Below are 15325 nucleotides of genomic sequence, written 5' to 3' on the forward strand. Positions count from 1 at the left end.
TCATGTGCTCCAACCCCCTAATCATTTTTGTTGTCCTCTGCTCGAAGCTTTCCATTTTTCCACATCCTTCTTGTAGTGTGGGGCCCAAAACTGGACACAATACTCCAGATGAGGCCTCACCAATGTCGAATAGAGGGGAATGATCACGTCCCTCGATCTGCTGGCAATGCCCCTACTTATACAGCCCAAAATGCCGTTAGCCTTCTTGGCAACAAGAGCACACTGTTGACTCATATCCAGCTTCTAGTCCACTGTAACCCCTAGGTCCTTTTCTGCAGAACTGCTTCCTAGCCATTCGATCCCTAGTCTGTAACAGTGAATGGGATTCTTCCATCCTAAGTGCAGGACTCTGCACTTGTCCTTGTTGAACCTCATCAGGTTTCTTTTGGCCCAATCCTCTAATTTGTCTAGGTCCCTCTGTATCCTATCCCCTACCCTCCAGCGTATCTACCACTCCTCCCAGTTTAGTGTCATCTGCAAACTTGCTGAGAGTGCAGTCCACGCCATCCTCCAGATCATTAATGAAGATACTGAACAAAACCAGCCCCAGGACCAACCCTTGGGGCACTCCGCTTGAAACCTGCTGCCAACTAGACATGGAGCCATCGATCACTACCTGTTGAGCCCGACGATCTAGCCAGCTTTCTATCCACCGTATAGTCCATTCATCCAGCCCATACTTCTTTAACTTGCTGACAAGAATACTGTGGGAGACTGTATCAAAAGCTTTGCTAAAGTCAAGGAATAACACATCCGCTGCTTTCCCCTCATCCACAGACCCAGTTATCTCCTCATAGAAGGCAATTAGGTTAGTCAGGCATGACTTGCCCTTGGTGAATCCATGCTGACTATTCCTGATCACCCTGGGTCCGATGGACAGTCCAAAGGGGAGTAACCTATACTGGAAATAGTCATGTCCAGCTGTGAATCGGAGGAATCGTCTGTGAGCTGGGTGTATGGTAATGTGGAAATACGCGTCTTGGGCTGAAAAACAGTCCCCTTGTTCCAGCACTGGGATTATTGTACCTAATGTGAACATCTTGAATTTGTGGGAGCGTATGAATTTGTTGAGTTTCTGTAAGTCTAGTATGCGTCGCCATCCTCCATTTTTCTTCTGGGTCAAAAAATAGTGGGAACAGAAGCCCTTCCCTCTGTATTGTGTAGGTACTGGTTCCACAGAACCCAGATGAAGTAGATGATCTATTTCCTGCCTTAAGAGGTGCTCATGAGAAGGGTTCCTGAAGAGGGAAGGGGATAGGATAGGGGGACAAGAAATAAACAGGACGGCATAGCCCGACCTTATGATTTCTAAGACCCAACCATCTTGCATGATGCACTCCCATGCATGGTAGAAGTATCTCAATCGGTGGCTAAATGGGCAAAATGGCACAGCTGTGAGGGGGAGGTCATTCAGACCCTCGACCAACCTTTCAAAACCATTGCTTGTTAGGTGGTGGTTGTAATGCCGCTTGTTGAGGTTGTGAGGGTTGGCGCCTCGGAGATCTATTTCTCTGTCTGTTAGACTCATATGGTCTGGACTGTGGACGGTTGAACTGTGACTCTCTGGCATGGTGGTTAGGCTGGTAGCACTTTCTCTTAGTAGGTGGTGTGTAGATGTCCAGTCGCATGTGAGTCTTTCATAGAGTGGAGTACCTCATCGGTCTTAGATGAGAATTTATCTTTGTCAAAGGGGAGGTCTTCCACCTTAAATTTGCAGCTCTTTTGGGATGCCAGATGACAAGAGCCAAGATGCTCTGCGCATTACAATAACTGTGGCACGTGCCATATTGGCAACCTCCAGGGAAGCTTGTAGGGCAGTCCTGACTACTAGTTGTCCCTCAGTGAGCAATGTCTTGAATTGTGCTCTTTTACCTTCAGGAAGGTCGGTCATAAACTCACATAACTTCCGGTAATTGTCAATCATATTTCGCCAGAAGGGAACTGTAGTTAGTGACCCAGGATTGTAAAGTGGATGAGATGTGGACCTTTCATCCTAAGAGGTCTAGTCTCTTGTGGTCTTTGTCCTGAAGTGTGGATCTGGACTGAGGTTGTTTGGCGTGGGTGGAGTGGGTTGTTTGGAGTAGGTGGGAAAAGAGAAAGTCCATTCCCTTGGCCGGCACATAGTATTTTCTATCAGCTCATTTGCATGTGGGAGGGCTGGTGTCTGCCATACCATTTCAGCGGGTTCCAGAATTGCATCGTCTATTGGCAGTGCAATTTTTGAGGAAAAGGAAGGTTGCGAGATTTTGAGCAGCTTACGTTGGTTTTCCTGGACCTCCTCCAATGGGATGTCCTGGCTTAGTGCAATTCTTTTAAAGAGGTCTTCTGCCGTTGTAGGTGGAGGTCGCATGATGGCCTTATTGGGGAAGAAGAAGAGTTGTGCATTGGTGACACAGCCTCAGGGCCTGTTTCTTCCTCTGGCTCCTCTGTAGTCTCCTTTGGGGCTACAGATGTTGTAGCCACTGGAGATAATGGAGGAGACTGAAGTTCACCTCTGGGTGGGGATGAGGTTCTGGCATAGTGGGCTTTGTATGCTGCCCACGGATTCTATGGCAGCCACTGCATGGGAAAAGCCATGGAGGGACACATCCATGGTCATCCGTACAATGGATATGGTGGTTGACCATGGTGGCTTTTAGATCTCAGTGTACTCCCAGCAGGTCTGTGGTGAGTCAGGGAAGAGTGTTGTGGGGAGAAGACTACTCCATCCCGGTCCTCATCATCGCTGTCACTGGATACGGATGGTGCCATGGGGGAAGTGGGCTGCATAATGACACTCGTTGTGGACAATCCATTGGCGCCAAGGAGTGCTGATTGGGACACCAATGATACGGAAATTGCTGCAGTGCTGGTGGATGCGGTGCTGAGGGCTTAGTTGCAGCTGAAAGGTGTGCAGCTATTTTGTGGCTAAATTTTTTAAGTGCCAGTGGGCCCATCGCAGCACTATCAGTCGGTGCCAGCAGAGGTGGCGGTGACGAGCATGGCAGTGGCGCAGATTTTGTGATTGGCACCGGAGGTGGCGGCATGGTCGGTGCTGTGTCTGCTGCGTGTGCTGGCGTGGTCAGTGCCATGGAGAAGACATGGCTGTGCCTATGTCTTGACTCCCTGCCCTTTGCTTCGGGCTCAACGGCATGGTCCGTGACGGAGGTGCTGGGGGAGTTGTAAGTGCTGACTTTCGGGGTCGTCAGCACCGAGGTTAACGACCTCACAGTGGACTGTTTCTTTTTATGTGGATCCCTCTGCGGAGAGGTCGATGCTCACTTCCTCTTTACATGAGAGGACGGAGCCGTGCTCTTCGTCGGTTCCGACCTTGTCAGCGAGCACTTGGGGAAGGTTTCGGTTGGTCCTTTTCTGTATCTGGCTGGAGTGACTTCTCCAAGAGAATCATTTTGAGGCAGAGGTCCCGATTGCGTCAGGCTCTCACCTTCAGGTTGTTACAGTGAATGCACTTTTGGGGTATGTGTGATTCACCCCGACATCTCACTCAGAGAGAGTGTCCATCAGATCGTGGCATTGTTTCTTGGCAGAGCTGCATCTTTTAAAGCCAGGTGAGCTCGGCATGCTCCAAAAGGAGCAGGGAATGGGAGAAAAAACTTTTTTTAAAAAGCAACTAACTGTTAATTAAGCTAACTAGGAACTGTAATAAACTTATCTAACTACTATTTTTCTTTCTTTACTATCTGCAGGGGAAGAAGCTGCCGCACTGCTCCACGCTCATCTTCAGCAGAGGACGGTTGAGAAGGAACTGAGGGGGTCGGACCATGCGCATACTAAACAAGACTCCAATGCGCGTCCCGACCAAGCACTGCTACCAAAAATCTCCGATCAATGGTGCCGGGATGCACTGACACCTGAAGTGGAACACTCACAGGGACAGCGCTCGAAGAAGAACTATCTCCTCAACCCATTCCACCATGCTTCAACCCTCTCTGCCTTCAAGTCCAGTCTTAAAATTCAATTCTTCTCAGAGGTCTAGTCCTCCATAAGAAAGAAAAATTACACAAATAAAAGCCATGGAACAAATGGAGACACATGCACTGTTCTTTATCTCCTGATTACACCATGCTATACTAAATGAACAAGGAGGTCACGCAATCAAGTTAATGTCAGGTAAATTTAAAAATCAATTAAAAAAATTAAGTATTTTGCGAAGATAAAATCCAGCTGCACTAACAGGGTGTGACATTCTATATCTTGGGGGAGTGTCCTGGAAACCCCATATTCCTCATTTTTATATAATCGTGATCTTACATATAAAGCATGCCTTGTAAGATGATAGGGGAAAAGTTATGATCTGCTGAAAGTCATTTCTCTATCCATATATGTATATTATTAATGCATATGAAGTTATGAGAATCGTATTAAATGGTTGTCACTAAAACATGCTGTAAGTTGGGGAATCAGCCAGATATTAGCTCCCCAGAAGCAACAGCAAGGAAAGTAACCAACACCTGGGCAGGGTGTCAAACAGCCCATCGTGCAGTAAGGGAGCTACAATTCAATGACTCACATGCATGAGGCCACACCAGGGGAATTGCTCAATCTTGCCTGGAGACTCAGCAATGCCCCCAGACATGCCTGGACTTGTGCTTTCCAAGCACATGGGCCTGAGGTTATAAAACAGAACACAGCGGCCACACGCGGAGCCTTTCTCCTGCTCCCACCTAAGCTGCAAGCAGCAAGGACACTCTGAAGACTCCAACTGAGGAGACTGGCCAAGATTTCAAGAGTGAAATCTGTGTATTATGAACTGCAATATCCTGTGGGGTGAGGAAAACTGCTTAATCTAGGTTGCCCCATCTAATAGTATTGAGAGTTTAGACTGTGTGCTTATATTTTATTTTATTTTGGTAACTAACTCTGACTTTTTGCCTATGGTATAGTCACTTAAAATCTATCTTTTGTAGTCAATACATTTGTTTAACTGTTTATCTTTACCAGTGAGTTTGTATGAAGTGTGTGGCAAATCTGCTCAGGTTTGGCAAAGGCTGGTGTATATCTACTTTCCATTGATGAAGTGGTGAACCAATTAATAAGTATGCATTGCTCATCTTGAGCAGTGCAAGACAGTATATTCCTGAGGTACAGTGCTGGGAGCTGGGGGAATTTAGCTCTGGTGCCTCTCTCTGTGAGATTTATGAGTGTCTCTGGGAGCATTCATGCAATCTAGCCAAGCGTGTGGGGCTCCACATGCTGTTGTGCTGAGTGATCACAGCGCTTAGAGGGGCTTCCTGCTTGTCACTAGCAAAGCACTGTGAGAGACAGCCCCAGCTGGAGACAGTTAAGGGGGCACAGCGGTCCCACAGTACCCGGCAGCACCCCAGGGATCTCGTCACACAGGGACTGGGTAATTGTATGCCCCCCAAAAATTACACCATAAAATGAAATAGGATAACAAAGATGAAGGGCCAATAACTTGGACTGGCATATCCTACATCCTGCAAGGCAGACCTATACTCTTGTGTTCTGCAGTGTCTCTTTTAGCATCTATGTTTGGTTTTCTGAATTTCTGCAGCATTCCCTCTCAGCAGAAGTTATAATTAATAGATTAAGAGATTCCAAGGTCAGAGGGGACCACCGTGATTATGTAGGCTGACCTGCATAACAAAATCCATAGAACTTCCCCAGTTATTTTCACTGCTTCAGGCATGGCAGACACAGGATTTGAACTCTGGACCTCTAACATTGTAGAAGACTTCACCAGAAAAGTTAAATGACAGCTTCTTAGGTACAGTGAACAATGAATAAGCTTGTTGGGAAAAAAAGTCTAATGTAAAAGTTCTTTCCCCCATCTTAATAAGACAATATTACCTTCTTTGTTTTTCTATACTGCAGACCCCTCTCCAGGTGTCGAATATCTAAGTATTCTGGATTTTGAGTGTTCAGGTCAGTAACAATATCTACCCACCTACAAAATAAAACGGACTAACATGTAGAAGAGATCACAAAACCCATTCACCACTAAAATTTATGGAACTACACAAATAATTCATTTTTATAATTTTTAAATAATACACATTTACCTGTGATAGAAAAACTGAGATTTGATTGAGCACATGAAAAAAATCAATATTTAATATTAAACACTTGAAGTTGTGACATACAATTTAAGTTTTAAAAACACCTAGATAGTACCATGAACATTACCCACTATTCACTGCAGTGGAGGACGGTGCCCAAAATAAGTGACAGGGCTGCAGATAGCAAAGTAAAAAACTGGGACAACATTTTACAGTAAAAAGTAGTATGGAAAGAAAAATATTTATCCCTCTGTGTCTCTGTTCTTAGTCCCAACCTCTCCCTCTCTAATCTGGCTTTTACCCCAGGATCCCATATCCCTGTTCTCTCACAACCTCAAATCAAAGACTTCATTCCTCCCTGCTCTCAACTCTGCCAAGTCACATTTTCTTCCCACAGCCCCTTAGCGCCTTCCAGCCAAACCCCCATCAACTCAAACACCTCCCAGCCCCAACACCTCTCTATAACCAGGCTGAGGGGGACTCCTTTCTTCCTACTTAACTACTTGAGAAATCTGAAACACCTCCCACACAACTATTCCAGGTTTAAGACACCTCTGTCCCTCCTCAACCTGACCCTCCTGGTTTAGAAAATTCATCCCCTGGCTCAGCACTCTTCTCCTCCTTGTTAGACCCCCAGCTCAGAAACCCCCCCACTATTTGCTGCTGGGAGTGAAACAACCAGAGTTTAGGCAGCAGGGAGCATGTGTATGAGCTGAAATAGCACCACAGAAGCCTGTATTTGTCCTCTGGGCCTCCTCCCTCTGCTGCTTGAAGCCTTTAGGGTATGTCTACACTTAAAACGCTACAGCGGCACAGCTGCAACTGTGCCACTGTAGCACTTCAGTGTAGACACTACCTACACCAATGGGAGAACCCCTCTTGTCCATGTAGATAATCCACCTTTCTGGGAGGTGGTAGCCAAGTTGACGGAAGCAATTCTTTGCACCCCAAGACACGTAGCTATGCTGATGTAAATTCCCTGTGCATACCATCCCATAGGGCCAAAAGTCCTCTAGTGAGAGCCAGGGGTACTGCACTCTGTAGTATATCAGCTGCATTATGACTATCACAGGATGGCTTTTTGGTAGAGTTTAAGTCTCATTAGGCCACAGTGATCAGTTGCCCCAATTCACTGACAGAGCCTTGGCACACTCACCAAAAACTGAGTCTTACATAAAGGGACCGATCTGATTGGCTATGAAAAAGTCTAACAAATACAGATTTCAGAATAGTTGGACAGAACACAGGAGTGGGGGGGGGGAGGGAGATGCACAAATTTTTATTTTGATTACTGTCAGATTTTTCCAACCAGCTCTGTTCCCATGGGTCAACATACCATCCCACAAACAGGCAGGAGAAAAAGTCAGAGAAACCTTTTTACTCACAGTCCCCATGTTTTGTTTTGTTTTGTTTGTTTTTTTGGGGGGAGGGGAATGGATTTTTCAGAAATTCTGATGTTTTGGAGAAATGCTGTTTCCTTCCTCCAGAAACTGGTACCAAGTTTTAGAGATCCAGCACCAAGTGAGACTCAAGAAGCTGTTCAGTGAATCAGTTCCAACTCAGACATCTAAAGAATTTTTATTTTCTGAACAAAAATAAAATCTCTTAAAAGAGAGCTGAGAATTACACCTTTTCGGAGTCTCCAATATTTCTGATTCGTGTTTGTCTATTTAGGCTGTAAACATCTGGGACTGGAAACCTTGTCTTCTATACATTGTACTCACAAAAAACATTGTTGACGTGTTGTAGATTTGATCACAGAATTAGTAACCCAGGTCTAGTATAAAAATATGAAAAAAATCAAAACTCTCACTAAAACCCTGACTTTTCTGAAAATATTGAGTACTCCATGAATCATGGAAGCTACAAATGGTTAGTGTACTGCCCATGCCTGATTGGAGAGGACAGTTCTTAGAAGAAACTGCATGTTTTAAGTACCTATATTCTAGAAGTTTAAAAAAAAAATAGGAGAGAAGTATATTAGCTTACTTTTTACAGTGAATGGTAGGGTGTTTTCTACTTAGTTCTCCAATTAAGATCCAATATTCCACTTCTTGTTGCAAGAGGTGACCTCTGTTGAACAAAAATACAATTCTAGTAAGACTCAGCATGCATATTGCAATGAAAGACAGCAGCATATTAACTTGCTATTGATTTTTAGAATTTTGTATTGAAATATTTTACAATTGTTAGTATAGTTGAGACAAATTACAACTGGCTACTGAACTATTAAATAATGTATTACCTATTATAAGTTAGCAAAATAGATTAACCAAATGACTTAGGAGAAACAGGACTTTGATTTCTGGTCCAAACTCCTGTTTCACACAGGAAACTGAGGTTGAAAGTGACCGTTCATTTCCTGGAGATAAGGAACATCTTGTGTTGTGACACACACTGCCTCCTCCCCACTAATAAAAACGGATGTTGACTGACTCATCAGGGAATTCTGTTCAAATCTCTCACTGGAAGAATGGTGATCACAATATAAGGCCAAGAGTGTGATATGTATGCAGTGATGAAGACTGAAGGCTCCAGAAAGCATGTTTAAATTAGAAGAAACTTTTTTCCTCACCATTCTTGTTCTCTGAGAGTCCCTCCAAAGATCTTACTTTTTCCTGCTCTTAAAACATACCCCTAGTGTTACTAGCCAATGGCTAGTCAGCGCCCTATGCGAAACAATCGGTGGCTTCAATGAATTCTATTAAAGTACTACTCCCATTTTATAGCTGGAGAACTGAGGCACAGGGTAGATTAAATGATTTATCTTAAAATAAAACAAAACACCACACAGGAAGTCTGTGGTTAAGCTGGGAACCTAACCGTAGTCTCCTCAGTTCAAGTTCAGCACCCTATCTTCCTTTCACAACTTAGAGATTGAATTATTAAAACATGTCACAGCTACAAGGCAAAAACAAGTGGCCAAGATTTGCTGCAGAGATTATCAGCAGCAGACCTGGAAACTCTGTAAAATAATGAGACATTTCATTTTCACTCAGGGGGCTAGCATTCTGTTCGCACAGTACTCAATTCATGTGTAATGCATTGATCATTTGCAGTCACCATTTTGGTGGAAGATTCACATAGGAGCAAGCATAACTACAAGATTCTTACCTGTATGCTTTACTAGCTTTTACAGGGGTAGCTTCAAATCCAATTGGACAAAAATAATGATTTTGGCAATGATAAATATAGGCCATCGACTCATCTTTCAGTCCTTGTGTTAACTTTACCAAGGCCCCTGCAGCTACAAAGAAAGGTCTGATCATTCTCCAAAGTGCTTTTAATCTTGCATTCAGTATCAAGCAGAAGAGATCAGTTATTTTTCTTACATTTTCTGGGTTATATTTATTGTAACACTGCACAAGCAGCAACATAATGCATGCATTATGGGAAAGCTTTGCAATAAACAAATATATTTGATTTTCAATTTGTTTCTTTCAGATCCCATTCTCTAAAAACATATTACCCTGAAACAGTTACAAGAACTATTTCTCTAGAAACGGCACATAATTGAAATACTTGCATAATTTAGATCTGAAAAAAAGTATTTGGGTTTTTTTTCCCCACCTTGCAGGAGAGTCATAATTAAAGACTTAGGGATTGGTTTTGTTTTGTTTTGAACTACATCAAAACATTGTATGTCTGACTAAAGCAAGAATATTCACAACCATTCAGAGGAATCCCACTGTCCTTAATTCCACTGACGCCAGTTAATACAGCATTTGTAGTGCACAGCAAGCATATATTAGAGAGACCTGTAATTCTTAGATCAGTGGTTCGCCAACATTTTCATAACGGGAACCACTTTTTGAATAATGATCTTCTTGGGAAACACATCTGAATCTTGACCTCAATATGTTCCTTAACCCAACTATAGTGCTTCCAAACAGGAGAGAGACTAGGAGAGCACTGAAACAAGAAAAACTTGTTTCTCCGCTTAAAGAGCAGAGACACAAAATGTTATTTCCTCTCCATGGGTATAGAATTTAGCAAACTGTCCCTCATAACTGCAGTGGGGATTGCTAACAATCTCCCAGGTTCCTTTGTAGCATGGTGTATCCTACATCTTAGCTACCCCTTCACTTTGACAGTTTACTACCTAAAACGTTTTTTTAAAGGTTCAGCTATATTTTTATATCCAGAGTAATCTTCAGTTAGAGGCTTATACATTCAGAAAGGAAGATACAGTAGCTGAACAATGCTGTTCAGCTACTGTATTATTACTGGTAGGATAGCACCAACTGTAGAACTAATTAATGTTGGTCGGCATTCTGCCCAAACAAACATCCTGCTTTCAACTCAACGTCTGAAGTTGGATATATGTCTTAGCATTTATGGGTTAGAACACCATTATAGACTCATGTAGTAAAGTTATCACTTACCTAGTTCACACATGCTGCAAGTATTTCCAGTCAAATTTGTTGATTAACCAGTTATGATTATTTCAAGGAAAATTGTCTCATATGATGCATGACAAGACTAAGAAACATTGTATAAGATGTGTGGCATTTTTAAAAAGTGCACTGGTCAGTTAGTATTTTTACATTGTAAGTTTTCTGAATCTATTTTATATAAAGAATTCCCAAGTGTTAAAACATACCAGTTGGTGGGATATGCTGTTACGATAAATGCACATCTTTAGAGAGCAGCCAGATACAGGTTGGGAAGCCAAAGGCCTCTAGCACCTTAGGAGTGCAGCTATTTCACAATAATTACATACAAGGTATATTATTTTAGTTAAAAGAAGGAAAATTTGAGTACAGAGAGAGAAGGGGAAAAAAGGAAGGTTAGAAAAGCTGTGCAGCTCAGAGCCATAAGCCATTTGTTGTTCTGGCTGTAACTGCATACGTTGGGACTTTAGTTACACAAATTGTTCTCTTGATCCTAAAACATTTTACAACTACAGCTTTCCAATTTATATACTAAATTAGTGTTTAAGATTAGCTACTTACCAGTTTCTCCGGCTGTCTTGTTCTTCCCATGAGGTTTATATAGAACATATGAACAGCCTTTTACATGGAAATGATCATTAATCTGTCTAAACCACCTGAAAACAATAAGACTCATTTTAAAGATTTTGGTATTTTAACAAACACTGAAGCAAAATAATTCTTAATATTTATACTTTTTTTTGCCATCTTCTCCTCCTTTAGTGATTTAGAATATGAACTCACTGGGGCAAGGACAGTCTTCTAATGCGTTTATGCAGTACTTTGCACAATGGTGGCCTGGTCTCAATTAGGGTTGCTAGTAGTACAAGTAGTAAATAATTCATCACAAGGAGCTGGAAGGGATAGAAGTCTGGTAATGGATATATAGCTTTTTCACCTTTATCTTACTAGTTCAAGTCCCACACAGATCTATAATGAACAAAGTTCTTATTCTCAGGTACAGCTAATTAGAGGTCTCACTCCAATCCCTAAATAGGTCTGCACATAAAACTATCATGGCATCTGACATATTTGGTAATATCTTGTAAGAGGCAAAAGACTGAATGGATATGGAGAACTGACATGGAGACAGATGTACTTCTAAAAAGAAAGGTGAACTATGGATTTAAAAAAAGGGGCGAGGGGGAAGAGCTTTCCCCCCATGTTAGCATTTGGGTACCCTATGTCACCCTTCCAGTGCAGGCTCATAGCACAGGCAGTGGTAATGCAATAGAAACGTAACTTCAGTCTCTAGTCACTAGAGCCATCAGTGTAGAAGCACACAAAAATAGTAGGACAGCAAAAACAGCTCAGGAAAAAGCTATTAAAAACAGACTCTGGGCTCTATTGTCAGAACCCTTAAGGTTTGTTTAATTGTTCATGATGTTTTCAGAAAGCTCAAATAAAACACAATGAGTTAGTCAGAGTATATTATTGCTGTTTTAAGAGTGACAATCTAATTATTTTTAGTATTAGAAAATTATTCTACACATTAGCATTTCAGTTGCTTCAAGAAAACAAATTGTACCTCATTAAAGTTGTATTTCCTGTAAAGGGACCAAACCTAATTTCCTCAAATGGGGGTTGAAAGCCCAAAATATGCAAGGCTTCTTCTTGAGTAATAGGTGGTAGGCTGAAAATGAAATTGATAATCATAATTAACTATAATTAATAGAGTATTTAGATAGCCATTTTAGGTTCCTTGAAATTGAAATGGAATAGAAATGACGTACTTTCCAGCTCCCAGTGTGCTATATAAGTAATTCCAGCAAGATACTAGAGAGGAAATTCCACAGGAAGTCTTATATTGTGGTCGGCTAATACAGTACCTGAGAAGAAAGAGAAAATTTTCTTTATTTAGATATGTGCAGCAAGCTGCACTTTCATTTGTGACAATTTACCCAAAAGTCAAATAGTGTTTTAAAAAAAAAAAAAAAAGTATTTTGTCTCACCTTGCCTTTAAAATAAGTCACTGGTAAGTCTCACCCTGCATATATGAATTTAAAAAATCTGGAATAAATATGCCAATTTCTCTTACATGGGACTTCACACAGGAAAAGTAAATAAAATGGAAATCTGGCATATTTCATAAGCACAAATCTCACACACATCATTTTCTGAACATTTCTAAAATTAGGTGATGATGTGGATCCCACTCCATCAAGATCTGTGCTGAGACTACCAACTTAATTCACAAGGGCCTTTTAACCATAGAAATAATTTTGGGGCAGAACTGAAATAGGTCAAGTCTACATTAATGATCTTGTGGAAAAGATTACACGTATCCCAATAACAATACCTTAGCCAGCCAGCCTTTCAAGTCAATAGCTTTCTAATGCTGCAATTCCTTACTAAATTGCAACTCTTTGGAACTTTACCAATGGAGGTGACTTTAGGTCACAGATTCCCTATCCTAACCTTTATTTCCATGCCATAGAAACCTTCTGACGGGTTAAAATTAGTTTAGTGGCTTCAACCCAGTTCTTAGTGAACATTCTGTAGTACGTTCACAGTTCTGTATGACAGAGATTTTGCCCAAGTAGCCCCGACCACAAAAGAAGGGCAGAAAGTCAGAATAAGCTACACTTGTATGTGAGTAAATTTACACATTGCCTGCTCATGCTAATGGGCTCTCACTTTTTATTAGTACCAAATTCACCCACAACTTTTTTGTTCTTTATTGAAAGTAGAAATTTCCAAATATGTAGGAAATGTAAATGATGGCACACAGTATCTTAACAACAACAAGGATTGGCAGGGATGATGTCCCTAGCCTCTGTTTTCCAGAAGCTGTGAATGAGTGACAGGGAATGGATCACTTGATGATTACCTGTTCTGTTCATTTCCTCTGGGGCACCTGGCATTGGCCACTGTCAGAAGACAGGATACAGGGCTAGATGGACCTTTGGTCTGACCCAGTATGGCCGTTCTTATTTTTTATGTTATGTTCACCACAAGATCCAGATCCCCTTGTAGGAAGTATCAGGTCTAGTTCACTAACTCTATGTAACTCCCATATAATCTTCTATCCAACTATTAAAGAAAAACTATTACACATTAAAATTTAAAATAAAGACAGCCAGCAACAACATTTACAAACAAGCTCTGTATATTATGGTAATCTTAATTATGACTTTTAAATACTACCATCTCCTGAGGTCGAGCACTTTCCGCTGCTTTATTTCTTCAACAGTGGAATGTTGAGAACACTCCCTGTATTGTTTGCTTTTTTTGTCCAAAGATTTTTTCTTTGTTGCTTGTTTCTTCATGTTTCCTGCAAGATAAATTTTAGAAGCAGTTAATGACTGCTTAATATACAAGCTAAATATTTCCACTGTAAATGCCCTTACCAGAAGGCATTCAATGTACTTCTAACAAAAAGACAATATGCTGCATGGATAGAGGTGTACTGTGATTATTTCCATTGGAAGGAAAAGTTAGCTTGTGAACTGGGACTGCCAACAGCTTTGGGAAGAACCAGTAAACTGGTACCTTTTACACAATAGCTCATTTTACTGAAGAATATTTCTATTCTCTATAATCAGCTACTGAATGGATTAAAAAGAAGGTCATACTGAATGGCCTCCAAAAACATTGTGAGCCTCTCTCACCCAGCCATCCCAGTAACTGGTGGCCTTCCATGACTTCTCCAGAGCCATCTTGGTGCACTAGAGGGAGAGCAGACCACTGACAATAGCCTCACATTATATATATATATAATGTGATTAGATGAATATATCTGCTAATCTGTATAAGCAGCGTCTTCTGTCTCCAACACTAACAACCACACTTTCGGACTGAAGTGCCTAGGGACATGCAGAGGGGAAATATATCCCCAGGAACTTTCCCTTATTGCAAGTCGCGGTACAGGAAGAAGAATAAAAACAGTTGAGGGAATATTTTCAATCTTGTTTTGTGACTACATATTTCTGAACCACAGAGAAATATACTGTTATATATTTTAGCAGAATTGAAACCATACCTGTAAAATACACTTTATCCATACATCTTATCTTTCAAAAGAGCACTACAAAGCCAATAGCATTTTATATCTTAAAAAAGTATTTAAGAGTTGCAAAGACTGTTTTGCATCACTAAGCTAAATTAGACCTTGACTGGTCAGCCAACTCATAAGAAAAATCTAAAGCAATGGCTCTAGGCATACTCAGTGATTATAGGCCAGATATAAAAATCAGTTGTGTACATATGCATGGTCAATAAACCATTAAAATCTTTGGCTAAGCAGAAACAAGAGGAACACAAAACAGTGGAAAACACAGTTTCTTTATCATATACATACACAATTCAAAATACTTGAACAGTGTTTGGGAAATTTTGACTTTCTCCATGCATAATAAATTTAATTTTATAAAGATAACATTTGCTTTTGTTGGTATTCTCACAGGAGCCTTTGGGCAGTTTTTCAAGGTAGCTGGATCAAAGCTGAAAGTCACAAGGCCAGCAATTTCTTCCCTTTTAAAAATAGACGTCAGTCCTTTCTGTCAGCGCTAAATAGTTTTATTTTTCAAACAGTGACAAAATGTAATACCAAGAGAACACAATAATAAAGTATTCATTTCCCCCACCCTTAGCTGGAAAAGAGGTTGGCTTATACAAGCACATAAGATTTACAATGCCTTGTATTATTTCTACACAGCTTGAAAATGTATGCCATGTCAAACAAAGTACTGGGTTCTACAGGAAAGCAAAAGTAGAGGAAGGAAGCAAGAGCCACCAGGTTTGGAACACTGCAGTCACTACTCCCCTGGCCTGACCCACTCCTATCCAAGCCCCCAAGACCAGCATCTGTGGGGCCAGCACAAAGACCATTTCTACAACACACATCTACGTAGTTCCAATGCACAATGTAAG

At 41.3% G+C, this 15325-nt stretch overlaps 1 protein-coding gene across 1 annotated transcript in view; it reads right to left on the minus strand.

Moving 5' to 3' along the window:
- LOC117879737 (DNA repair protein complementing XP-G cells-like) overlaps positions 1-15325 on the minus strand; it is a 68361-nt gene that overhangs the window by 46840 nt on the left and 6196 nt on the right. The window contains exons 4-10 of the mRNA XM_034775023.1: positions 13601-13727; positions 12187-12282; positions 11982-12086; positions 10976-11070; positions 9135-9267; positions 8010-8093; positions 5812-5908 (exon numbers count right to left, since the gene is read on the minus strand). Coding sequence (XP_034630914.1) covers positions 5812-5908; positions 8010-8093; positions 9135-9267; positions 10976-11070; positions 11982-12086; positions 12187-12282; positions 13601-13727 — 737 coding nt within the window. The remainder of the gene's footprint in view (positions 1-5811; positions 5909-8009; positions 8094-9134; positions 9268-10975; positions 11071-11981; positions 12087-12186; positions 12283-13600; positions 13728-15325) is intronic.

This window comes from Trachemys scripta, chromosome 1 (assembly GCF_013100865.1).
Source record: "Trachemys scripta elegans isolate TJP31775 chromosome 1, CAS_Tse_1.0, whole genome shotgun sequence".
NCBI lineage: Eukaryota > Metazoa > Chordata > Testudines > Emydidae > Trachemys > Trachemys scripta.